General features: G+C 38.2%; 3 protein-coding genes across 3 annotated transcripts; all 3 read right to left on the bottom strand.

Moving 5' to 3' along the window:
- Nucleotides 1-13,262: 13,262 nt before the first annotated feature.
- Nucleotides 13,263-14,651, bottom strand: LOC132278218 (acyltransferase Pun1-like). The gene has a single exon (XM_059780026.1). The coding sequence runs from the start codon at nucleotides 14,649-14,651 to the stop codon at nucleotides 13,263-13,265; it is 1,389 nt and encodes a 462-aa protein (XP_059636009.1).
- A 1,488-nt stretch (nucleotides 14,652-16,139) lies between these two features.
- LOC132278216 (acyltransferase Pun1-like) lies at nucleotides 16,140-17,513 on the bottom strand. Its single transcript, XM_059780025.1, has one exon. It carries the CDS (start codon nucleotides 17,511-17,513, stop codon nucleotides 16,140-16,142), a length of 1,374 nt encoding a protein of 457 aa, XP_059636008.1.
- Nucleotides 17,514-19,918: 2,405 nt separating this feature from the next.
- LOC132276255 (serine/threonine protein phosphatase 2A 57 kDa regulatory subunit B' theta isoform-like) lies at nucleotides 19,919-26,492 on the bottom strand. Its single transcript, XM_059777606.1, has 3 exons — nucleotides 26,131-26,492; nucleotides 24,071-25,933; nucleotides 19,919-20,507 (listed from the first exon to the last, which is right to left on the bottom strand). The coding sequence occupies exons 2-3, from the start codon at nucleotides 25,295-25,297 to the stop codon at nucleotides 20,148-20,150; spliced, it is 1,587 nt and encodes a 528-aa protein (XP_059633589.1). The 5' UTR covers nucleotides 25,298-25,933; nucleotides 26,131-26,492; the 3' UTR covers nucleotides 19,919-20,147.
- Between the last annotated feature and the right edge of the window lie 1,098 nt (nucleotides 26,493-27,590).

Genomic DNA, 27,590 nt, shown 5'->3' with positions numbered 1-27,590 from the left:
GGTGAGAGTATCAATGGGAACTAATCATGATTTGGCGGCTCGGGGTGATTACGTGGGGGAATTAGCGGTTGGCTCAAGACTCAATGTTTTTTAAATTTGGAGTCTTTTTACTTTCCTGATGTCTCGATTATTAGGTCCACCTTTCCTTTATGAACCCCCAATCCGTATTCTCAACCTTCTTTACTGTCTAAATCACATCTCGCTGTCAATCAACTCACTGTTCATCATTTCCAGCAAATCAGATCTTCCGCGACGAATCCCTACGAAAGATTCTTCCTTCTCAGCTATCTTGCAACATCTTTTGCAACCTTCATTCCTCTTGAGTTTAGTTTTGTTTCCCTTTCTCTTTAAAAACTTTATACTCCCTTGGGGATCTTGTTCGTCTTCACCATGCCCATCGATTTAGACATTCTTCGCATGAAACTCCAACTCCCTAGCAATATCCATATTAGGGAATGTCCCAAGAATGTAGACATTAGAACTGGTGCCGGCCTTCTTCCTGGTGAGATCTTGTTTTCCCTCCTCCACCTAAACATTATTAGATTCCCTTTGCATCCTTTTTCAGTTACGTCTTTAACAGGTTGAGGTTTTCCCCTCTTCAAGTAAACCCCAATTTTCTTAGGGTTTTGTCAATTATGCTACTTCTGAACCATGACAGGGGTTTAGATTTTGATATTATAGATCTTTTCCTCTGTTACAAAGTCAACAAGATCAGGTTGAATGACATGTATTACCATTTTTACCCTATTGAAAAGAGATCCATATGTACGGACAAACTTGACTCTGAGAAAGGGTGGAAGAATAACATAATTGGGGTTCGGGGGGTTCGGTTTGCTCCGGCTGCCAAGGATTACCCCGTCCCGAACGCCTTCGACGAATGCTCTGCTTCTTCCTACTAAAAATTCAAGAACCACAAAAACGATTGCCTTTGTGAAATTTGTACTCATCGCTTCTGTTCTTTTCTTTACAATTCTTTAGGTATTCCTCATAACGAACTTAGTTACAGCATTTGTAAGGATAGGATCAACCACCTGAAGGAATACTTTCTGAGCAACGTTCTTTCTTGCTCGGAACTCCTTGTGTCTGAGAATCTCAGAGATATTTCACTCCTCGGCACTTCCATGAGTCAGCTTCGGATCCCTTCTTTCAGCATAAGGAAAAACCTTCCTAGGAGTGTCACCACTTTTACCCTAGACTCCTCTCCAGCCTCGGCATCCACTTCTGCCATTACTTCCAGCACCACGCTGAGCGTTGTGGCTACCACCAGCCCAATTGTCAACGTTTCACCTGTCAATCCGAACACTGCTCTAAGGGCTAGTAACCCTTCAAGAGTCACTACTCCTGTCCAAAATAAAGAACGAGGGAAGAGACCTCAGCCTGATAGTGGAACCGACCCCGATGACATCCCTTTCTCGAGAAGGATCCGACCCTCTGGGGTGGGTGCATCCTAAACACCCCAAACTATGGCTATCAACGTTCTTAGAACTGGCGGAACTTCTACTTCCCTTCCTGAACTGGTTCCTGGAACCCCCGATTCATCCCAGCGGATGGGTCGGATCTATGCTGACCCAGACCTCACTCCTGAAGAGCACATTTTTGAAGAATGCCAACAAATTGCTTCCTCCGGGGTCATCCCTATCCCTTCATCTGATCATCCTCTAGATATTCCTCTTCTATCCACTATGATTCCCCCTGCACCTGTTGCCGAGGGTGGAACGCAACAAAATGAAGTGATAATCTAGCTCGACTCTCCTCCCTGAGGAAATGGGACAGTTAATGATGGTGAGGAAAACACCGAGCACGATCAGGAAACTGAGAGAACGAATAGGGCTAGCTAAGAGCTTACGAATATGCCAGCTTTTTGCAATGTATTAACTTCAACAAGATACTCCACTATTGTAATCCAAAACTTGAACTTCAATGAGATAAACTATTTTTAGCCAACTCTTAATATCATATTGTTGCTTTTGTCTTTTGACATGTATCTGGTGCTCATCCATGATAATATTCTAACAGTTAATTTTATTTCCAGTGGAAGTTTTTGGCATTTAGCTCATATTTCTACTTGCTACTTACTTGGCTCAAGTGCTGAGCGCTTAGCTGGAATGCCACTTGCCACTTGACTCTTTTTTTCTTTTTCTTTTTTGGTGCAAGTTTTTAACGTTCAGCTCGTAGTGCCACTTGCCATTTACTTGGCTTAAGTGCTTGGCGCTCGGCTAGAATGTCACTTGCCACTTGGCTTTTCATTTTTCTGTAAGTATTTGGCGTTTGGCTCAGAGTGCCACTTGCCACTTACTTTGCTAAGTGCTTAGCGCTCGGCTATAATGCCACTTGCCACTTGACTTTTCATTTTTGTGCAAGTGTTTGGTGTTCGGCTCAGAGTTCCACTTGCTACTTACTTTGCTAATTGCTTGGCGCTCGGCTAGAATGCCACTTGCCACTTGACTTTTTATTTTTGTGCAAGTGTTTGACGTTCGGCTTAGAGTGCCACTTGCCACTTACTTTGCTAAGTGTTTGGCGCTTAGTTAGAATGCCACTTGCCACTTGACTTTTCATTTTTGTGCAAGTGTTTGGCGTTCGGCTCAAAGTGTCATTTGCCACTTATTTTGCTAAGTGCTTGGTGCTCGGCTAGAATGCCACTTGCCATTTGACTTTTCATTTTTGTGCAAGTGTTTGGCGTTCGGCTTAGAGTGCCACTTGCCACTTACTTTGCTAAGTGCTTGGCGTTCGGCTAGAATGCCACTTGCCACTTGACTTTTCATTTTTGTGCAAGTGCTTAGCGTTCGACTCAGAGTGCTACTTGCCACTTACTTTGCTAAGTGTTTTTCGCTCAGTCAGCTTTTGTTTTCTCTTCTTACTTGAAATAAAATGGCATTTTTTTTTTTATATAGATTTTGGAAATTCCATGCATACATTTGTGAGTACATAACTCGAAGTGTGCATTGCTTAAAATGGAATTCAACTTCCTACTGGTAGTACCTTTTCAAGGATGTAGTGTTCTATGGTTTATTGACCAACCTTCCAGCTATAGTCTCCAGAACGTATACCCCCTTTCTTATGACCTCCGCAACTCAGTATGGACCTTCCCATGGTGACATCATCCTTTTGACAATTCCCACCTTCTTCTTCAGAACTAGATCACCAAGTACAAAACCTCTACGCCTTACCCTTTTATTTTAGCTATTCATGAGCGTTTGCTGATAAGCTGCAAGCCTTACTGCTGTTGCGTCTCTCTTTTCTTCTAGTAAGTCAAGGTTGAGTCTCAACATGTTATCGTTCTGCTTTTGATTCCATGCTAAGCTCCAAATAGTTAGAACTAAATGTTCGACCGATATTACTGCCTCAGTGCCATATTCCATAACAAATGGGCTTTCTCCGGTCGGTCGTCTCGGGGTTGTTCTGTAAGCCCACAGGACGTTTGGGAGCTCATCCAACCATTTCCCTTTTTCTTCCTCAAGCTTCTTTTTTATACAAGCAAAGATTGTTCTGTTCATGATCTCAACTTGACCATTTGCCAGCGGGTAGCTGACCGCTGCTAACTTTTGATTGATTCGATACTCTTCAAACAATTCCCTCACTTGCTTACTGTCAAGATTAGTCCCATTGTCCAAAACAATTGACCTTGGAACACCAAATCGACAAATGATATTACTCCAAATGAAGCGTCTCACTTGAGTCTGAGTGACGCTGGGATATGTAACTACCTCTACCTATTTGGTAAAGTAATTTATTGCAAGCAGAATGTACTTATTCTGTGATCTGGCGGTCGGTAGTGGACCAACCACATCCATCTCCCATTACACGAAAGGCCATGGTTTGGCCATTACATGCAAGTCTTCATGTGGTTGGTGGATAAATAGTCCGAACATTTGGCACTTATTGCATCTTCTAGAGAATTATTCCGCATCTTGCGACATGTTTGGCAAAAAATACCCCTACGTCATCGTTTTGTGCGCTAGAGACCTCCCCCCTGAATGATTACCACATATACCTTCATGGATAGTTCGCAATATCCGCCTAGCTTCTGTAGGGGTAACACACTTCAAATAAGGCCCTAAGTAAGACTTCCTATACAATTGGTTGTGTACTATGGCATACTTTGTAGCATTCTATCTGATCTTCCTTGCTTAGGCAGAACACCATCTCGTATATAAGTCATAATTGGATCTATCCAGCTCGGCTCATATGGTATGACATTCACTTGCCAAGGATCCGAGCTCAGTGGTTCTTCAAAAATAGACAGTTGGCATAACACACCAACCGGAATTATCCTTGCCAATGTTTCTCCAGAACTCGACGCACCGCATGCTAACCGATTGGCATCCTCATTACGCTCCATCGGCAGTTGGATGAACTTGATTTGATCAAAACTCTTAGCCTCATGCAAAACGGCAGAACAGTATGCCTCAATTGTTTCATCTTTAGCTCCGTACTCCCCAGTCACCTGCAGAACGATTAGCTGCGAATCGTTAAATGCAACTAAACTTTTGACCTTTAATTTATTAGCCAGCCTCAATCCAGCCAGCAATGCCTCATATTCTGCTTCATTATTGGTCGCCCTGAACTCAAGTCTGATCACTTGACTCAACGTGGTGCCTTTTGGCGTCTGCAACTTAATCCCATTTCCTACCCCTATTTGATTTGAAGAACAATCAACGAAAAGCTTCTATGAAGATTCTCCAGGATTTTCCTCCGCATCCCCTACATCCCACTCCAATAGGAAATCAGCCACCGTTTGTCCTTTAATGGCCGCTCGAGGTTCATACGTTATATCAAAAGAGCTCAGCTCTATTGCTCACTTCGTCATTCTCCCAGACAAATCTGGCTTATGCAGAATCACTCTTATGGGAAAAGTGGTCAGAACGACTATAGGATGGGATTCAAAATAGTGTCTGAGTTTTCTCTTTACATTCACCAAAGATAGGATCACTCGCTCAGCCTTTGAGTACCTACTCTCCGGCTCAGACATTATTTTGCTGACATAGAACACTATGAACTGCTTACCCTCTTCACATTGTATCAGAACGACGCTTATTGCAATGCTGGAGACTCCAAGGTACAGGAAAAGTTTTTCGCCTAGTTTTGGAGCAGTTAAGACTGGTGGGTTTCGCATGTACTCTTTCAACTTGGTCAATGCTTGCCTCTGCTCATCCCCCCAAGATTGCTTTCCGTAACTTCTTATTGTATCAAAGGATGGTTTGCATCAGTCAGACAACTTCAAAATGAATCGACTTAGTACCGCTATGCGTCCGATGAGGGCTTGCACTTCCTTAATTGTGCTTGGTTCTGCATTTTTCAGTAGAGCCTCTGCTTGGGCTGGGCTAACTTCAATCCTTATGTTATTAACCACGTGGCCAAAGAATTGCCCGGAACCTACACCGAACGAGGACTTGGTCGGGTTCAACTTCATACCGTACCTTCTTAATAATCCGAACACCTCTCGCAAGTGTAGTAAATGAAGGTCTTTCTTTTTGCTCTTTACCACCATGTCATCGATATAAGTTTCTACAGTCTTACCCATTTGATTCTTAAAAATCCTAGACCAGCCTTTGGTACGTGGCTTCGGCGTTCTTCAGTCCGAACGGCATGACCTTATAACAGTAGATCCCTCGTTCAATAACAAAAGATGTATTTTCCTCATCGTTCAGATCCATAGGGATTTGATTGTAGCTTGAATAAGCATCCAAAAAGGTTAGCCGCTCGTAACCAGTTGTAGCATCCACCATCTGATCAATCTTTGGAAGTGGAAAGCTATCCTTTAGATAGGCTTTATTCAGGTTGGTGAAATCAATGCAAATTCTCCACTTTCCATTCTTCTTTTGCACTACAACCACGTTCGATAGCCAGGATGGATATTGAACCTCTCTAATGAACCCAGCCTCCAACAACCTATCTATTTTATCAGCAATGATCTGGTTGCGCTCCAGGGCGAACCTCCTCTGCTTCTGTCGTACGGGCTTGACGCTTGGATCTACGTTAAGGGAATGACAAGAGACAGAGGGGTCGATCCCTGGCATATCTGAATGGCTCCAAGCGAATATATCTGCATTCTGAGAAAGGAAATCAACTAACTGGCGTTTTTCTTCCTCTGCAAGCCCTGAGCCTATTTTTGTGGTTTGGTCTGTCCTCGAATGATCAATTTACACTTCAACCAGAGGTTCATCGGTCAATGCCGAAAGCTCTTCCTCCCCGTTCGTGCTGAGGAATCTGAACTCGCAACAAGTCTGTTCTGTCAAACTTTATCTGTATTGAGGCATTATGTTGGTGCAGAGCATTTACATTGCCGATTCTCCTCTTCATCTATGCCTGATGAAACATGTTCGGAGTAACTCTTCTGACTCTTCGAATTATTTAGGTCGGCCATGAATTGTGTTTATAATCCGAACAGGTTGGGCGCTATGGTGGCTTGACTTTTGATTTCTTTTAACCTGTTCAGTCAGTCGGTTCTGCTCCATTAGTGGCCCTTGGACATATTCTACGAACTCCCTCCTGGATATCAGCGTCTCCACTTGCTTCCTTAGGTTCTTGCATTTATTAGTTAGGTGACCGAAATCACTATGAAAAGCATAGTGTTTGGATTGATCCCTCTGTTCGAGAGGTTGTCTAATTGGTAGAGGAGAGCAAAACTTATCTTTGTTTTCTTGGAACAATCTAGCCAAGGTGACCTTGAGTGGAGTGACCAGTTCTTCTTCCCTCGGCCTCTTTTCTTCCTTCTAGGAGGTTTGACACTATAGCGGAACTTGTTTCTGTCGGATCTTAGCTTTAGACTTCCCCTCTGTTGATATAATCGACGTCTTCCTTACATTAATTGCCTCATCTTCTTCCAGATGCACGAATCCGTTAGCTTTTTCATTCAGCTTATCCATGGTCTTTGGCGTATTCACCACTAGGCTTGTATGGAACAGTGTCCCTCGATTTTTGGCCAGCTTGAATGCTTGAACCGTCGTGGACGGATAACATTCCATTACTATACTCTTGACAAGGTTGAACCTGGTGAGGAAAGCTTAGAGCTTCTTATCTTCGTATTGCTTCATTGTAAAAAGGCTTGAAACATCTTTAGCCGAGCGTTTATTCCCATAATACTGGCTTATGAACTTGTCGCACAAACTTGGAAGCTAGCGATTAAGCCTTAAGCCAAATTCTTGAACCAGTTGAGTGCTAGCCCGGCCAAACTTATAGGGAAGCATTTGCACATCAAAGGATCATTCTCAGTGTTTAGAGCCATTTTCAACTGAATGTGGTAAATGTGATCAATCGGATCAAACGTTCTGTTAAATAGAATGAATACCAGCATGGAAAATTTCCTCGGATTCGAAGCGTTCAAAATCTCGTCAGTGAATGGAGAGGCAACCGTTTATGCTGACGACCGGAGGGCTCCATTTTCCCTTGAAAACCGTGAAGGAATCCTCTGATCTTCAGATCTTCTCTCTGAACTCCTGTAATCATATGTAGCCATTGAGGGCCGGTAGGGTGGATCAACTGATCTTTCTTTCGTGAATTCCCTCTGCCACGGTGACGTAGCTCTATGATGACCTAACTCTATGGCTTCCTCACGCCTCAATCTTCCTTGATTAGGATCAAACACTGTAACTTCTTCTCACATGATCCGCTCACGATGCGGATCTAAGTGGATAGATCTTTCTAGATCTTCCATTTGACGGACATTTGGCGGTAAACTGCCTGGCACGATCTCCTCATGATGAAGATCCATGTGATTGTCTCTGTCCTGATCATTTTAATGAGCAATATTGGACTACAAAACTCTCTCCCCTACTGGAGGTGGTCGTGGAATGACCGGAACTTCTCGATGCTCCATTCCAGCTCGCAATTCTGCATTCTCTCTTCTCAGGACCTTGATCATACTCATCAGTTCATTAAGCTTTGACTGCTGGCCATTCTCCAACGGATTTGAGCTCTCACCTCCTATCATCATTCCTGATCGGAGCAAAGTCATTAACTACAAGTTCCGGATCAGATCTGAGCTTCGCTGATGCGAACGTACTAAATCTAGACCCGAACCAGCCGAATTCTGATCTCCTTTGGCTGGATCTGAATCTCTCCTACCGTGAACTTGTCAGATTTAGCCTCACTAAACAAATGACAATTACGTAGATCCAACGCGAATCTCTCACCACCAGCCTGTGATACCCCTCGACTCCGAGACATGGGTTGATCAGGCCCAAACCTAAACCCGAGGGAATATCAAACAATTAATATTTAAATGAACATGAATACAAAAAGACTTAAGAAATAAATAATAAAGCTGAAAGAATTATTAATATAAAATTCTCAAAGGTTAAAGATTAATATAATCCAAACTTTCCAAAACCTCCAAGAGTACAACTTGGGAATCTATCTAGTGGACCTCTAAATTTAATCCCAATTGGAACTAAATAACTGAAAATAAAATCCAAACTAAAACATAAAGAGAAATCCTACGTAATCAGAGGAATGAATGACTGTATCTGCTCAGCACAATCAAGATCTAAGGCTGGAACTATCGAACACCTGAAAAATATAAGAGTGGGTCAGGCCCACGAACAAGTTCTATTCTAACTACAATCCAAGCAGAGACCCGATAAGCAGATACAGCCTAGATACCTCAATAATATCTATCTAATCCATACATATATATATATATATATATATATATATATCCACACTAAGGGACTCTCACTGGACTACAAAGGGGTCTCAACCTGAATAAAAGGCAACATGCAAAACGCACCAGAGGTGGGCATGAGTACCTAGACCTAACAGGGTACACCTCAACCGTCATAGCCAATTATGCATCCCAATATATATACGCTCCCTAACCAACAATCCTGAGACTCAAGCTCATATTGTGGTACCATAGTCATATATTTAAAATCCGTCCAAAACCAGAGTATGTCATTCAATTGTTCATTGATCTGACATAAGATTTCTAATCCAGTTAGTCACTCAACTTATTCAGCTGATCTGACTTAACCACAAATAACAATTAATCCAGGTAGTCACTCAACTTACTCAGTTGATCTGACTTAAATATAAGTAGGATTCAATTTTTACAATCTATTCCCTTATTCCAATAAAGTAGGCCTTAGCGTTTTGAGCTAAACCATCCATAGTATGCCATCGTCCCATACCGGTGCATACAATCCATAACATCCATGTAATTGACAGAATTTAATATAATAATTCAGCAATTAAAGTCCAACACATAAATTCATGTAATTGACAGAACATAGTTTAATAGTTCAGCAATTAGTAACTAAAACAATAATCTATATAATTACAGAACAAAGTTTATTATTACAACAATTAGAATCCAGAGTAAGTATAAAGCAAGTCTGATAAATAAATAACCCTATTGCACATCCAAAACAAGTTTATAATCATGCTACAGTCCGTTAAATTGTTAAAACAAAATTAAACAAGTTAATCATTTCTATCCATTAACAGCATGCAAGATTGTTTAAACTTCCTTACTGTTAAATCCATTAGCATAAAGACATTAATTATGCAATGTGGGTTCTAATACAACATAATATAATGTTTAGAGTCCTTACTAATCACCCAAAACAGTCCAGAAAAAATTAAACAATTTAATCCTTTATATCCGTTAACGACATACAAGATTGTTTAAACTTCCCTACTATTAAATCCATTAGCATAAAGACATTAATTATGCAATGTGGGTTCTAATACAGCATAATATAATGTTTAAAGTCCTTACTAATCACCCAAAACAGTCCAGGAATTTCAAAAACCCAAAACAGACCCTCAAACCACGTCCAATATCAAGTTTGGCATGAGAGCATGCTCTCATAAGTTGAGAACCGGCTCCCACACCTTGGGAGCCGGCTCTGTGGCCTAGGGAGCCGGCTCGCTCAATCCATAGAGCCGGCTCTCTCTCTCACAGAGAGCCGTTACCTGTTCTGGTTCGTTTTCTTCGCCTCTGACGACTTTACTGAACCTACTGTGATGTCTAATACAGTTCCTAGGGTTCAATTCATGTCCCAAAATTCCTCATAAAACATCTAAACTCTAGTATGCATCTTCCTAAGTTTTTCGACGACGTCCGTTCACTATCAACCTCCTACTGCTCAACCTTCCCTCCTCCTAGGTCCGTCCTTTAATCCACAGTCGAAACCCTAACTGAAATCTCTTATTTTTCTCACAATTCTCTCTCTGTTTCTCTCTATATCTCTGCACGTGAATAAGGTTCTACAACCCCTATGCAGACTTATAATAGTGTATTTATAGGCAAATATAAAACTTAAGTCCACTTATAATTAGAGACCGAAAACCCTAATTAAATCCTAGTCGGCCACAACGTGATTTCATAAAAGAATAAAACCCTAATCTAAGCATAAATGTAAATAAATCAAATAAATTCAATAAACAGTTAAATAAAACAATTTACCAATAAATTCAATTCAATAATCAATTAACCAAATAATGCAATTAAATACACCGTTAAACAATTAAATCAAATAAATAATAAAACAATTCAACAATTAAGCAAATAAGCAAATAATCAAACAAAAATGTAATAAAATAATAACTAAAATGCTGAGACTATCCTTTCAAAATTAGGGGTATTACACAGCCAGAATCGAAACTCTACGGGATAAATTCCGATCGCACCAATCTGGATTCAATTTTCAAAGATTAGGTTTTTTCTTCACGAACTAGTCTTGATCGAATCAATCTTGATCGATTCCCACAGACGGCACCATTAAAGATGCAAGGAATTTCTCTCTATTTTGACAAAATATCTTTACACTTCAAGATTTTTTTCTCCCCTCTTCTCTCTATTTTCAGCCTATTTATAGATTGTTACAGACCTTCTAGATATTTTCTAACTAACTCCTTGCGCTGGGCTCATTCATAGGGCTTCTCTAGTCATGGGCTTGATCATATCCAGCAGGCCTTCAGCTTGATTACTCAATTTTGGGCCTGACCTGCAAGAACTTGGTTTTGTCCAAGATCACTTACCCGGCCCGTTTCTCGCCGCATAGGCTATACCCAGCCCGTGCCGTTTTCGGCATCCTAAAAAATAAATAAAATTTTTTGTCCTAAATCTTTTTTTTTTTTTTTTTTAAGGCACCGTGTGTCTGAGCTTAAAATAAAACAAACTTAAGAAGTTTGGAGGTCGCTATGTGTGATGTTAGCATATGAAATACTTATATTACTCAAAGATGTCATCATCAATCAATTAACCTCACTTTGTTTTTAATTTGGAAAAATTAACATCAAGTCCTACTTAATTTTCTTATTAAAAATAAATAAATAAATTTGTCCTAAATCGTTTTTTTTTTATTTTTTTATTTTTTTTTAAGGCACTGTGTTTGAGCTTAAAATATTTTTTCGAAAAATATTTTGTGTTTCCGTATTTGGTTGTCCTAAAATATTTAGGAAGAAAAAAATATTAAAAATTAACAAAAATAATTTATTTGTCAATTTTTACATGACTCAAGCGACGGATCATTTTCAATCTTGACTTAGACCTTTATCAAATACCGAAAAATAAAAATATATATTTTATAAAAAAAAAAAGAGTATAAACTATATAGTGATTGGACCCAGCCCAAGTAATAAACAAATGCATAATCCAAGCCCATGTCCAATAGGAGTGCTTTGAACCGAATCAATGCAACAGCTGATGTCAGTAAATGGAGAAATCAGTTAGGCGATAACTCGAGGCAGGTGGCAAAAAAGTCCCAGTCATGGATGATTCGTCTGAATTCGTCGCAATTCCTCAAATTGTGGGTGAGAATTCGCTCTCTAATGTCTTCAATAATTTTTTTATTGATATTTAATTATATTAAAACTTATTTTGATAAAATATTTAATAATGGGTAAAGTACAGCAATACCGTCTGAGGTTTGTTAAAAGGATACCGAGATGAAAATTTGTCTATTTTGGGACAATGACAACCCTTCAAGTTTGATACAATTACCAAAGATACCCCAATGGTAATAAATTGACATTTCTTCCTTTTGACTTTTATATTGACTAATTTGAATGTTGAAATGACCTTTCTGATTACCTCATACCCATTACCATTTCTTTCCTTCTCTCCTCTCTGTTCTCTCTTCCTCTGCCCCATCACCAACACATACATACATACTGTCACACATACACACACACATACCCCCCATATATACACATACATATACTTATATACACACACAAAGCGGCGACGGGTGGTGGCGGCGACGGCGACGACGGCGAGCCGCCTCTCCTCCACCGTCGGAGTCATCGTTATCCTCCGCCTCTAGATCCTTCGAATCCGACGTGGCCGACTCTAGATCCGCAGCTCGCCTTCGATTCCATCGACTTATAGAGCCCCACAGTCGCTAATGAGATAAGTGCGGCAATGGTTCGGCCGGTGGAGGGCTCGACCGTGATGGGTGATGGCAAAGATAAAGGCGATGGGCTGGTTCGCGGCAGAAAGCGCAGAACAGCGGTGGACTGGCGCGACACCAGCGGGTAAGGAGAACTCGACTGGTGGAGACGGACTGGTTCAGCCGTGGATGAATCGGTGGCGGCTCAGATGAAGGAGACGGCGGAAAGCTTCGGCTTTGATGATATCGGTTGTGATGGAGGCGGCGGCGAGCTCAGTGATGTCATAGCTCGGCTGTGGATGATGGCAACGGCAAGCTCGGCTTTGGATGATGGCCGCCGCTGAGCAAGGACGACCAAAGAGAAAAATCCGGCGGTGATGGCTTGACTGTTCTATAAATGGGTTGCTCTTTCTTGCTTTTTTTTTTTTTTGGTGGGTTTGGCTTTGTAATTGATTGGTGGTGATAATTGGTGATGAAGGGTGAAGGTCTGCTAATGATGAATGAACAGAGAAAATAAATTGTCGGAATATGTAGGGGTGGTTGTTAGGGTGGAGATGGTGGCGGTGGTTTGGGGGTGGGGATGGTGGTGGTTGTGGATTTTAGTGTGGTGGTGGTGCCAGAATCTAGTAGTAGGGTTGTAGGATTGATTGGGTGCTGAGGGTAATTTGGTCATTTAAATATTTTGATATTTTATAATTAAAATTAATAAAATAGTGAAGGGTAAAATGAATTTTCACATGTTTTAAGATTCATTTCACAAGGGAATGTGGTTGTCCCATAATAGACAAACTTTCATTTGAATGCTTTTTTGACAAACCTCATGGATTGTCTCTATAATTTACCGAAAAATTTAAATAGGCTATTGTTTATCAATAAATTATACTTTAAAAATGAACAAGCAATTTCACATTATTATACTACGAGTAGCTAATACATGATATTTGCGGCGAAGATCAAGTCAGTGTCCAGAACACTTGGATTCAATTCGGCAAAAGAAAGTAGCTCCTCATCACGTTCAAATACTGACATCTCCTTCTCACCCAGCGAAACCCATGCTTCTATTCCTCCCTCTTTATTTGAATCCACCAAAGAAAATATATTCTTATACACAATTGATCCACCACCAGATACCCAAATTGGCTTCCCCCAACCAAAATCCACTTTGTAAAACGGGAGCCTACACTTGCTGCTACTCATATAAATATCAACATTATTACTACTGGTACTTTTGATTTCATATAGCTCGTTTGCCTCCTTGAAAAACTCTGGTACCACTAACAACCAGTCATTCACTGTAACATTTTTCGCGTACTTATTGTAGAATTGTGTCCTATTTTCCCTCAATTGAGTCACCAATCCATGCAAATTTGCATCCTTCCCATCTGTTACTGAGATCGTAAAGTACCATACAAAATTCCCAGTAGAATTTTCTGCCAACGGAGGGACCATTTTCGGACGCATGTTTGTGGATTGGCTCAAAATGGACGGCTTGAAAGTAGAATTAGGCGAGTTTGCAATTGATGCAGCAGCAGCCATGGCACATTTATAGAGCAGTGCAGTCACAACTTCGGTTCTGCTGGGATTTTCAATTTTTTTGGCTGAAGATTGAGAAATGATCATAGCCTTGAGTTCAGCTAACTTTGGGGCATCAAACACAAACCTCCTAGTGACACAAGTTTCTTTCCCCACCTTGATTTCGCGCACAACTACCGGATGGTCTGTGGAGGATGATGATGAAATGAAATGAGGGGATGGTACTAGTTCACCGGACTGACGTGCCATGGTGGCCCAGTCATTTAAGAAGGTGGTCCCGGTTGAACCGTCCCCTATTTTGTGTGACATGCACATCCCAATAGCTATTCCTCCGCAAGTGAAGTGAGTCACCTGAATGACCACTAGACTATGACCACCCTCATCTGAGTTGTTTTCCAGCAAACTCCTGGGAAACATCAACTGTATAGCCTCAAACTTAGGTGGATTGAGAATATCAGAGAGTTGGCAATGGATTTGAGCTTCCAAAAACTCGACACCCTCGTCGTTGCAATCAATGGAGACTCCATCATCTTTGAGAATTCCGGCGAAAGGGTAGTAGAGGGTCAAGGTTTCAGATAGGGATTTCTTGAGTGGATGAGATATGTTGTTGAGCGGGACATTAATATTGTTGGAGTAAAACAGAACTGAGGGAACATAGTTGCTACTACTGAGCTGATCCATTATAGAAAGCTTGTAATTTCGGAGGTGTGGAGGAGTTGCAGAGGAGGGTTTGATGATGTCTCTTGAGATTATCTTAACCTGCATGGTGCCCAGCTCTCCCATCATTAATGGTTAAGCTGCGTCTATAGGTTACATTTCTTTTGCGCATCCCTGCTTATATAATCTGTTAAACTAATTATTTTCTATATATAAATATATATGATACAGATTTGGAAACCGAATCACAACTCATTTGTCAGAGCAAGATTCCAGCATGAAGAGGACAAATTGAAGGGCTGGCTAAGCACCCGGGAAGGGACATAGTATATCTCACGGATTTTTAAAATCTTTGGAAAATCGACATATATATATATATTAAAATTTTCAAGACGATTAATGAAAAACAAACTTAGGATGGCATTGCAATTATAAAAAACTTAGGAACTTAGGATGTCACTACGTGTGGTGTTAGCATATGAAAATTCCACCCATGCTATAGTATATCTAACGGATTTTTAAAATCTTTGGAAAATCGACATATATATATTAAAATTTTCAAGACGATTTATGAAAAACAAACTTAGGATGGCATTGCAATTATAAAAAACTTAGGAACTTAGGATGTCACTACGTGTGGTGTTAGCATATGAAAATTCCACCCATGCTTATATTATTTAAAGATGTCATCATCAATTAATCAACATTACTTTGTTTTTAATTAGGGAAAATTAACATCAAGTCCTATTTAATTTTGTTTATTAACAGAGAATCTTGTCCTAAATATTTGTTTTAAGGCTCCATGTGTTTGAGTTTAAAATACTTTCGTTTTCTGGTGTTTGATTGTCATAAAATATTTACAAACAAAAAAATATTAAAATTTAATAAAAATAATTTATTTATCAATTTTTACATGTCTTACCCGATAGATTCGACCTCAACTTAAAACTTTGCCAAACACCTATATATACATATATATATATATATATATATTACTTAAAATATATATATTTTGAGAGAAAAATATTTTAAGTTGAAACAAACGGTAACGGAACCTAAATGATCAATGAGTCCTACCCTTGAGATTTTTTTTTCTTCATTTAAGTTCTATCTAAATACCCTTGCTAAATCGAAGTAGAAGTATAAACTGTATAGTGATTACTGGTTCAAGAACAAAAGGAACCAGAAGCAAAAGCTTAGGCAAAACCAAGTTACAAATGCATAATCCAAGCCCATGCCCGATAGGAGAGCTTTGTACTCGAATCAACGCAACAACTGATGTCAGTCAATGGAGAAATCGGTTAGGCGATGGCCTGATGAGGCAGGCGGTAGAAAAGTCTCAGTCATGGATGATTCGTCTGGATTCATCGCAATTCCTCAAATTGTGGGTGAGAATTTGCTCTCTAATGCCATCAATTTTTTTTTTTTTATTGTTATTTAATTATATTAAAAAAAATTTGATAAAATATTTAATAATTAAATTAAAAAAAATTAATTTATACTTAGTGCGCAAATAAACAAGTAGTTTCACTTTATTATGCATGGTATTATCAGGTATCACCTAATGACATAGTTGGTAACATATTTAGTGTATGTCAAACAGCAAAGCAAAAATCACTGCAACAAATAAGGCCTTACACTTGGATTGAATTGGGCAAATGAAAGTAACTCCTCATCACGTTCAAATAATCTCATCTCCATCTCACCCAACGATACCCAAGCTTCTATTCCACCCTCTCTATTTGAATCCATCAACGAAAATAAATTCTTAGACACATTTACTCCATCAGTAGATACCCATATTGGCTTTCCCCAACCAAAATCCACTTTGTAAAATGGGAACCTACACATGCTATTGCTGATATAGAAATCAACATTATTAGCACCCTTTCTTTCAAATAGCTCTTTTACCTCCTTGAAAAACTCTCGTACTACTAACAACCATTCATTCACTGTAACATTTTCCGCGTACTTGTAAAATTTTGTCCTACTTTCCCTCAATTGACCAACCAATCCATGCAAATTTACCTCTTCCTCGTCTGTTACAGAGATGTCGAAGTGCCACGCAAAATTCCCAACAGAATTTTCCGGCAAGGGAGGGACCATTTTCGGGCGCATGTTCGCTACTTGGCTCAAAATGGATGGCCTCGAAGTAGAGGGTGAGTTTGCTTTTGACGCAGCCATAGCACATTTATAGAGCAGTGCAGTCACAACTTCGACTCGGGTGGGATTTTCAATTTCTGCTGATTCACAAGTGATTATGGCCTTGAGTTCAGCTAATTTGGAGGCATCAAACACGAACCTCTTCGTGACAGAACTTACTCTTCCCATCTTGATTTCGCCCACAATGAGTGGATCATCGATCGGTGATGAGCCAGACGATAGTGAAATGAAATGAGGAGAGGGTACTATTTCATTACGACGCGCCGTGGTGGCCCAGTCATTCAAAAAGTTTGCCATGGTGGAGCCGTCGGCTATTTTATGTGACATGCACACGCCAATGGCCATTCCACCACAAGTGAAATGACTGACTTGAATGACCACTAAACTACGACCCTTGTATGATGAGTTGTTTCCCAGTAGGTCACTGGGAAACATCGAGCGTAGAGCCTCGAACGTAGGTTGTTTGAGAATATCAAACAGTTGGCTATCGATTTGAGCTTCCAAAAACTCAACGCCCTCATCGTTGCAATCGATGGAGGCTCCGTCGTCTTTGAGAATTCCGGCGAAAGGGTAGTAGAGGGTCAAGATTTCAGATAGGGATTTCTGGAGCTGATGAGATTTGTTGTTGGCAGTAGTACAGATGAGTGGGCTGTCACACACAATATCGTTGTTGGAGTAGAAGAGAACTCTTGGTACATAGTTGGGACTAGTGAACTGATCCAACAAAGAGAGGTTGTAAATTCGGAGGTGAGGAGGAGTTGGAGAGGAGGGTTTGATGACTTCTCTTGAGATAATCTTAACCTGGATGGTACCTAGCTCTCCCATTAATGGTTAATCTGTGTCTATAGGTTGGCATTCCTCATGTGCTTGTGTGCACATAAATATAGCCAATATATGTAGGATTAAAGATTTGGAGAACGAATCGCCACTCATTTGTGTGAGAGCTAGCTAGATTCCCTCTTGAAGTAGACAAAGGGCTAGCTTAGCAGCTGGAAAGGTTCATATTATATATCTAACTGATTGACAAAATCTTTAGAAATCTACATATGTATTAAAATTTGCAAGAATGATTAATGAAAAACAACATTAGGATGCCATTGCAATTAAAAAACGGACTTGGGGTGTCACTATGTGTGGTGTTAGCACTTGAAAAACCCACCAATGCGTTTGAGTATTATTTAAAGATTTTATCATCAGTTAATCACTCCGGCTTTGTTTCTATCAAGGTATCAGCCATGTATATAATTGTATCTAACATTTTACGTATGTGACTTTATATGATTGCTCGGCATCACATAATAATCTGTCTCAAGAAAGAGGTATAGTTTGACCCAAAATTAAATATTAGAAAAACTACCTTGAAGTGGGGACCGATCCCAATTCAGAGCATCTAACAGCCTTTAGTTGTTCAATTCAGTACTCCTCCAATTTTAAAATCATTATTCTTATTCAGCCTTTTAGAAAGGTATATGGTCCAGCACCACTCTCACTCTCTCTCTCTCTCTCTCTCTCACACACACACACACACACACACACACATTCATCTTATATTCCAATTTGAGTAGAGACTAGAGAGACTTTAAACAATTTACTATTTCAATTTTGAGTTATTTGGTCTTAATGTTTTTGACACTATTTGCGTCTATCAACTTTATTGGGTCATTAATTAATATATTGAAAGAGTAAGGGTTAAACCGATATTCTTTTGATGAATAGTTAAATCTTTTTTTTATTTGAAAGTATTGAACTCCAAAAAAAAATGTGATTAATTACTTAATTAATGTCCCAGCTTCCAAGACAGTCTCGTGAAAGGAAGCGGATTCAATAATACACAAGAATTGATTCTCTCTCTCTCTAGGCCACATTTCTTTGTCCACATTGGTGCAATGCAACTAGTCTTCCTTTGTTGGCATTGGTGCAACAAGTATCTCTCCCCGTCTCTCTAGGCATTTCACGTTTCTTTGTAGATATTGGTGCCTTTACAACTCTCTTTCTCTCTCTGCTATACATTTCTTTTCTTTTCTTTTTTGAAGAAATTGGTGCAAAGCATCGAGAAAGTATACAATAATGCAAGTTATATACATATAATATCTCTCAATAAATGGACAATCAAGAAAAATTTTAATTTATCTTGAGAAGAGATAAATTGAGAATTTTTAAGGTAAAAACATGGTTGAGAATTAGTTGGGGCACCACATAATAAATATCTTTCTAGCAAGCAATAAAATGCACAATTGTTCTTACATTGTAGAAATCCGATTGAAGTACCATGTCTTATTTAAATAAAATTGTAGTAATTCTCATTACTCTTTCTCATTATTTGTCAACTTAAAATTTAGAATAAAAGTGGTGCAGAGAAAGAGAAATGTTCTAAAGTACTGTATTAGTTTTAAGTTAAATCTTATTAGAATTAGAGCTTGTAATGGAGAGAGTTTGATTCAAGTTTGATCAGATCCAACGTCACTTTAACTTGTATCCAAATTGGGTACTTGGGCTTGGTTGACTTGTGTCAGGTATAGGTGGGCTGGGCTTTCTGCCCAAGGGGAAGTCTCATTTAACCCTGTTGAGTTGGCCATGATTTGGGTCTCCTTTTGAATCTGCTTTTGGGATTATAGCAGTTTAGAATTATATATACATACATTTACATCCGGAAATGAGCAATGCTACAGTTACCGTCATTGCTATTAAGAGGGAAAAGAGATTGCTACAATTGCCGACATTACTACTAAGAAAGAAAAGAGAGCATGAGTCCACCACCTCACACCCTCTTTATTTCTTAGTTGGTGTCACAATGTCGTCAATTATATAAACATTTTCAATATATAATTACATTGAGAATGCAACATGGAACGCATTTATCTCGAGAATGCAACAGTTACGCACCATATTACACAGCAGGATGCAACATTCTTTTGCTGGAACCTGACAAGCAATGAACTGAAAGTAGGGAAAAATACCAAAAAAGACGAGCATTTAGGACGCTCTAAAATCACTTAAAACAGCCATAAAACATTCTGTTGCTCGAATCAATAATCTTCCATCCGCCGACACCCCTTTTTCTTGTTCATTTTCTTTCTCCAAAATATTCTTTGGATAGTATCATGTTCCATACAAATTATTACCAGTAATGAAACTAGATAGCACAAAGCAAAACTTTAAAAGCATTGTCCTAATCTTTGGGAATTGAATCTTCTTTGTTTGACCTTTATTCATTTCCCAAATTCCGCATGGATGGTAAAAAAGTATACTATGGATTTGATTAAATCAACAGACCATTCACATAAAGCTATGTTTTTTTCTATTACAGGCCCTACTTGGGGAGTAACAAAATGAACCAATGACAATCCACAAAAATTCTGCCTTTCTGCAGTGTGCTACTGGTTTTGTGAAGTGCACATCTCAATCAGGAAAGATGAAATGGCCCACTGGAACTACCTAAATCTCTCTCTTCATCTTTCTCTAACCTGAAGACATACGACGGGGCCATATACAAGGTACAAGCACTGGTTCATTGCTTGCAGCATTCTTTCCAGCAATTTCTTCTAATTGCTTCCATGTGGCTTCACGTCTTGCTTTAACTTCTTCTTCCTTTAATTCATCTTCCTGAAACTTGTTCAAGCACTCCTTGAATAGCTCTGGATCAAGATCAAAGAATATTTTACGGATATTTAGTGTCAAACCATGAACAGCCTGATTCCAATGGTTCCTAGAATTCTTCTCCAGAGCAGGGAAGATAATGGGCAGTATAACCTCACGATTTTGTTTGATTAAGTTCTCGATATGATCATTGTTCCATAAAAACAAAGCTCTCTCTGCAACCTGGGAAAAAAAAAATAAAAAATGAGCATCAATCACTTAACACGATTCAGGCATCAAGAATGACCACCATGAGGAAGCTACACAATCAGAATAAGTTAATCTCAAGCTAAAGACACGACTCAAGTCATTTTCATTCAGGCTGTTCACAGGGATTTAATAACTTCAGAAACCTCGTTGTTTCAGTATTATGCCTCATTGAAAAGGACAATCTTGACTTCTTGTGATAATATCATCAAATATTATTTTCGATAAATGTCTCCAATTATGCCGCATGCAACCATAACCTTGGACTTTTTTCATTTGAAAGGTCTCGGAAATACACATGAACGTGTTTCCGCTGTTTATTTGTATAACTCCCATCAAGGTCCTCTTGGTGTGTCGAAATATAGGCAAAGAAGGTCATTTTAGGGAGTGGAGTTACCTATGTCTTTCTGAGTTCTTTATTTTCGTGGGTGGATGAGAAGTCGTTCATTCAGCCAGATTTTCATAGTTCCTCAAGATCACTCAAATCAATAGGTTATTTTCTTGTTTTTATTCTTTGTACAATTACTTGTCCTTGAGTTGCAGCCCCTTGGCACTCTTTAATAATATATTTTCTTACTAAAAAAATAATAATAATACAAAATAAAAAATATACTAGAATTTTAATATATTGCTCATTGAAACCCTAAGGAACTTGAATTTCAATCTAATAAGATAACATGTGCTAGAAGAGAGCTATTTGCATGAAAGCAAACAAATACCAAAGAAACTAGCAAAAAACAGAATTTTTTTTTTTCCCCTCTATGTATGTTGATATATTTTACGGAAAGAACACACAGAAAAAATTCTCGATGTTGATATATATTTTCTCTCATTCCTACCTTCAACATATTGCCCATTGATTTATACTTATCAGTTGTTAATCGTGCACATTTACCACATTACATGTATTGGTTGAATCCATCCCGTGGCATTATTCAAGAGTCACTTGTACCGTTTCGCCAAAGATAGATCAAATATTAATCAACACAAAAAGTATGCCTTGAAAGCATGCCAACCAAAATTTGTCACGCAAAGCTCCCATTTACGTTCTCTAATATCGGAAGGAACTTCAAATTACATTGGCCAATAAGTTAAATGGATGCATAACATCAATATTCCAAACTAGATATCATATCTAGCAAAGGTAAATTGAGATGGTTGCAACATTAAGGTCATTCCAATGGATGTTTACAGCCTGTTAGTTGTCCTACTCGTTCAGCTGATGTGCCATACAGACCACGTCAAACAACATTGGAAGCAAAAGAAGCAAGCTCGGGATGCATCGGCAGAGCCTAAACTATATACTGGACTGCTAATAATAGGAGCAAGGCATCATGAAAAATGATAATGACCTTGTCTGAAATTTCATGTCAAGTGAATCTCAATACCATAGACTTTTCATGACAAGTGAACCTCAATACCATAGACCTAGTGGTCATGAATCATGAAAATGTTACACTTTCATTATATATCTATTAGTCCATATCAACTTCTGGGTAAGCCTGATTTCATTGATCGTGATTTTTTTCTGCTTTGGATAAACAGCAGAAAAGATCACCCTATTGCAGATAGGATATCTGGGGAACAAAAACTAAGCAAGGCACATTACAAATATATCCCAAGACCTAGCGGATATTCCAAGATTTTTGAGAGCTGCTATTTTTAAAGTTGGAAACTTATGTAATTGAAACTAGGAATGCATCTCATGTAAAGTATTTTCAGTTCAGATATCAGCAAAACCCAAGAACATAGGCAAACAGGAAAAAACTGCAGTGACCATCATCAAAGTGGTCGGCTGATGTACTGATATGGTGGTAGATCTTTGTCAATATGGTTCTGAGTTTCACAAGGATTCAGCTTTTGGCTAATATTTAATAATTCCAAAGACAAACATAAGGCAAGGATGATGATGGCATGATATCCATTGCAATCTGGCAAATCTGCAATGATATATCTTTTAAGTGTATGTTGTTCACTGACATCTATAAGAACAATCAATTCAATGCACTTGCAACTAATGTAAAACCCAAGACCATTTATATATGAAGAGACTTTGGTTCCAACATTCAAGGGCATGAAGTTGGCTTAAGTCATTACATTCTACACATATTTAATCTCATCTTCAATGTTTACTTTCTAGTAGAGTAGAAGAAGTAAAAAAGGAAAACCATGCCAGAATGTCATCAAATCAATAGGCGATGCCAAAGCAATTTAACAAGCCAATAGTGTCAGACAAGTAGTCACCATTTCACAGTGAGATTAAGGAAGGTGGATAAATAGTAAATACATCCATGGGCTTGCTACAATCTCAAAAGGCCCAAACCACATCAACTCTGTAATGTGAGTACAAATGCAAGTTATCAGCTAACAACATATTATCTGAGGGGGAATTAAATTAAAACACGACACTTAACCAATATAGTGTCATTCTCAACAACCTTCACCATCACCACAACATCAATACCACTACACACCCCATGATCACCATCATCAACATAATTACACCACCACTACAAACCTTCACCTTCACCATCATCAACATAGACATGACAGCCACTATGGTTGATCCACCACTACTACCTCAGTCCATCCATTGCCACCACCACCAAAATTACATATCACTAACTACTACTACCAACACACCTCCAATTTTAGTATCATGCCAGACAATCACTGCTGCTAATGGATTAACTCTCTTAAGACCCCATAGCCATGCTACTTTCTCAACTTCTTCATTACTGTGCCATCACCACCATCACCTCTAGCAAATCATTTACCACCATTGCACCCTCAACTTGACAACTTGTCGTTACCACAACAACTTGCTGACTCTTTTATAACTTTTGGGACATTGCCATAACATTACCACAATCTTAACAGTCATCGACTTCTTGTTATCAACACCTACCACTATGCCATTGTTTTCAAGATCCTGTCCTTTCCACTACCTACTTATCACCATTTAACTCCAATTTCCATATTGAACGGAATAGAATAATAGGACCATCACCAAACATTTATCCTGCCAATACGCGATGTTTGAGAGAGGTAGACTACTCAAAATGTCTTCATATCCAATTCAGGTTCCAAATTCAAAGAAGAATTGAAAAATCTATCCGCTCACATTCTAGTATTCTACACATTTACAATTCTAATTCTCTTTTCTTTGAAGTGGAAATTCCAACATCAATTATAAATCTCTAAAACAAAGGCATCCCAACATTGGAGAGATAATGTTAAAATGCAAAATACAAGCGCAAAATGGTGTAGTTTGTGTATACATTACTGATCGGCAACCTTTAGATATTGTAGGGGAATTCAACCCTCACGGAATTAAAATAATACAATTTTTAAAACATTCACAATGAGCACTTATTGGCCTAAAAACACAGGACTTGTGATGTATATTTTGAAATGAAAACACATCTTGCACCATAAATCAGTTAGGAAAGAGAGAAGGGGGGGGGGGTGGTGGGGTTTGGGGTTTGTTGTGTTGTTGGTAGGGAAAGAAACATGCACAAAAATTGAAAATTTTGTACCTGAAAGTGCAAATTATTCAAGCAACGAGCAATTCGGCGAAACAAAGGCACCATACAGCGCTGGAATTCTGATGGCTGAGTTGCTTCTAGAACCTCCTCCAACTCACTGAGGAACAAGACTTCCTTTGAACTATTAGTAACTGGCCAATACTTCAACAAACCCCTTATAACAGTATCAGCAAGCTTGCAATCTTTCTCCACAAATTGTGTAATACAGTAAGATAACTGCTGATGGTACATTGCCAAGCACTTTGGTTTGTGCAGGGGGATTAGCGCCCGAACAAGAAATAGTTTGTGTTCTTCTTTCAGTGGCAAAGCAAATCCATTAATTATACTGCCCAAAATCTCTAAAAGTTCAGCTGTACCATTATGTTTTTCGGTCTCAAAAACAAAACGATAAAATATGTTATTGATACCTTTCCGGATAAATGGACGGTGTACCATGAATTTCCCATAAATTCGATGCAGAATCGTTTTCAAGTATTCCCTTTCTCTGGGATCTTCAGAGTCAAATAGATCCAGCACCTTGAGAACAAACGAGTGATCAACGTATCTCTTAGCCAATTTTGCATCCGTTTCAGGTGACGCAACGAATCTCAATAGAAACTCATACACGAGCTGCAAGTGAGGCCATGCAGGATCCATTGAGGGTTCCTCCTCTTCTAAATCAAAGGCTTCAAAAATTTTGTTATCACGTGGCTGAGGAGTAGGTGTCCTAAATAAATTTGTAGATACCATCTTTATAGCTTCTTGCATCATAGTTTCAGTGAATTTCCCATTTACAGAAGTCACATAATCCACAAGCTCTAACAATGTCTGCCGCTTGATCTCCTTTTCTTTGATGTTCTTTGTTGGATCAGTGAAGTCAAATACCACACAAGACATATTCAGCTTTCTGATAAACAAGTTCTGCTTTTCAGAGCTTGGAACATCCCTAAAACTTGGCAAAGCTTCATAAGAATCATAAGAAGCAATGACTGAATCCCCATTCAACTTCAAGTTCACACCTGATGAAAAATTTTCTCCTTGACTATATCCTATATATGAAGCAGGATAAGGGGCTGAAAAAGATGCATTGATTGGATTCCCTGAATTCTTATTTCCTGCATCGCCGTTCTTTGAAGTGGTAGAAGCATTTAAAATGGGGGTAGATGTTCCAGCAAATTCACGATTTCCAGCTGACTTCGAGCCCTTCCGAGAAAATTTACCAAGTATCTGTTTGATCATTCTATTAAACAAACACAAAACCACCCTCTACAAAACCAAAGGAACTATACCGATCTAAGGCAAAAACCACCCAAAGCTAATTGTGACCTAAATCTGCCTTCCCAATATCAATTAATCAAAAAACCAGAATCATTTATAACCCACATGACCCAAATTAGTAGCTGAAAAAAGCCGATGTTTCGCACTCAAAAACTTAATCTATGTCCATCAATCCGAAAACAAGCAAACCTCCATTATTTCTACTATTAACAAAAAAAGAAGAACCGAAGACCTCCTTGTCATCTGAACAGTTGAGAAATCAAAATCATCTCTAGAAAGAGAAAGCTCAGATATACTGTATACAGAAATCAAGTCTGAAATACAGATTATACAGACCAACCCAAACAATAAAATCTCAATCAGCCCAAATTGAAACCCTCTTCACCTTCGTGCAAATCCACAAATTTCCAAATTCCAAGTACTAAAAAGATTTGAGCTGAATTGAACACAAACACCCATATGTTTAATTGCCGATATCAGATATCAATGACAACATTCCACAGTAAAATTCCAAAATGAATTGCTTCTTCTACTTAGCAATAGAAGGTAATCGATGAAGTATATTCACCACACTCCCTTTCTTTAACAAATCAATACCTTTGAAAGGAATTAAACAAAAAAAATAAACATATCAGAGTATGGTTTTAGATGAATAAACAAACAATTTTTTTTCATTTAGTCAACAATGCATTATGCATGTCATGTACAGAGTTCGAAGAACGAAAAAGAGAAGAAAAGAAAACGAAACCCCAAGAGAGAGAGAGAGAGAGAGAGTGCTAGTAAATGACACTTACAGAGGCTTAGAAAGAAAACTGTAGAAGGAAACGCCGCCCAACGATTGTCTTTACTCTCTTCTTCTTTGTTGTTTGTTGACTGGGAAAATTTTCTTTTCTTTTTAGTAATATTTTCTTGTCTTTCAGCAATTTTTATTTATTTATTTATTTATTTCCGATCATTCCTCATTTCAATCAAAAGCCAGTCTTGGGAGTTAAGTAAAACTTTCTTTCTTTCTTTTTTTTTTGTTCCTTTTTTTTTTCCTTTTTAAGGCAAGGACTTACAAACATTTTACAAATCCCCCTCCAAACACTAATTGACACACAAATAAATACTCCGTATAAATTTTATTTAATTTTTTATTTTGCAAGTCAGCTAATAATTTGTAAAAATTATAATTTAAGTCAATTTTATATTAGTTAAAATTTGAATTTCTAATTTTTCTTTAGAAAGTAATAACTTGATATCATGACTGACCCGTTGATCACTTAAATTAATTTTTATTTATGTATCAATTAATAATTACTTCTTAATTAAAATTAATAATTCTAAAATTATACTTCAATTCCATTCATGTCATTGTAATATGTAATAAATTCTTAGTAATTTAGTGCGGACCATGTAATAATTAGTTCTTCCTTCCAATTTCAATCAAATGCGAGTCTTAATTATTAAGAGTCAAGTCAAAGTGGTCGTCCCAATTGTATTGCCAATTTACCACCACATGGTCCGAGTGTGGGCTGTTGACTTTTAATTTCTCTCTTATTAAAGGCAGTGTACATTTTAATATATGTTGTAAAATCATCCATTCAAGTCCTATTCAACACAGACATATCAACACGGAAATGTTTTTTTACTAATATATTTGTTTGAATCAAACTTCATATTTCATATTTCAATGTGAAATATATATGGACTTCCACCCCACCTCCCACTTCAAAAAATAAAGAAGATACTATAAAATTATAAATCTTAATATATAATTATTATTACTTAATTATAACTAAATATATATAAACTATTTAAGTACCAATAATTATAAGTATATACTTATTTAGTCGAATTAGTTATACATTTTGTGAAAAAAAAAAAAAAAAGGTTTGATTGTAGTTAATAAAAAAAAAAAAATTGTAGTCAACTTATAATACAATTTGAACTCGACCTTATAAGTGTTGAAATAAGCCCGATTTAAATCCAAATTGTCACAAGTACGGCCCAGAGGCCCGGACTTGGAAAAATCTTATAATTCCAATCTAAAATTTTAAATTGATTACGAGAATCTCTTACAATGCCACACTTATTTTGATATCAAATTACTTTGTTCGCGAGACAGTCCTTTGACCCTAAACAATTGATTGAAAACCATGCCGAATTAAAGAAGTATCCAGATCCTCTACAACACACTCAAGAGTTCTTATCACTCGCACGTGTGCATAATTACATATGTGAGATGTCAACGGTAAGTTGATGTGAATTTCAA

Source organism: Cornus florida, unplaced genomic scaffold, assembly GCF_030987335.1.
Source record: "Cornus florida cultivar Cherokee Brave unplaced genomic scaffold, ASM3098733v1 CherokeeBrave_3.0.0_Hap2_Chr10, whole genome shotgun sequence".
In the NCBI taxonomy this organism is placed as follows: Eukaryota; Viridiplantae; Streptophyta; class Magnoliopsida; order Cornales; family Cornaceae; genus Cornus; species Cornus florida.
This window is presented reverse-complemented; position numbering and strand designations above follow the sequence as displayed.

Bases quoted from the DNA above. Each gene is read 5' to 3' on its own strand.
- LOC132278218 (XM_059780026.1), bottom strand. From the start codon at position 14,651: ATGGGAGAGCTGGGCACCATGCAGGTTAAGATAATCTCAAGAGACATC.
- LOC132278216 (XM_059780025.1), bottom strand. From the start codon at position 17,513: ATGGGAGAGCTAGGTACCATCCAGGTTAAGATTATCTCAAGAGAAGTC.
- LOC132276255 (XM_059777606.1), bottom strand. From the start codon at position 25,297: ATGATCAAACAGATACTTGGTAAATTTTCTCGGAAGGGCTCGAAGTCA. The intron at 20,508-24,070 runs GTACAAAATTTT...TTTTTTTCCCAG, and splicing joins TGAATAATTTGCACTTTCAG to GTTGCAGAGAGAGCTTTGTT.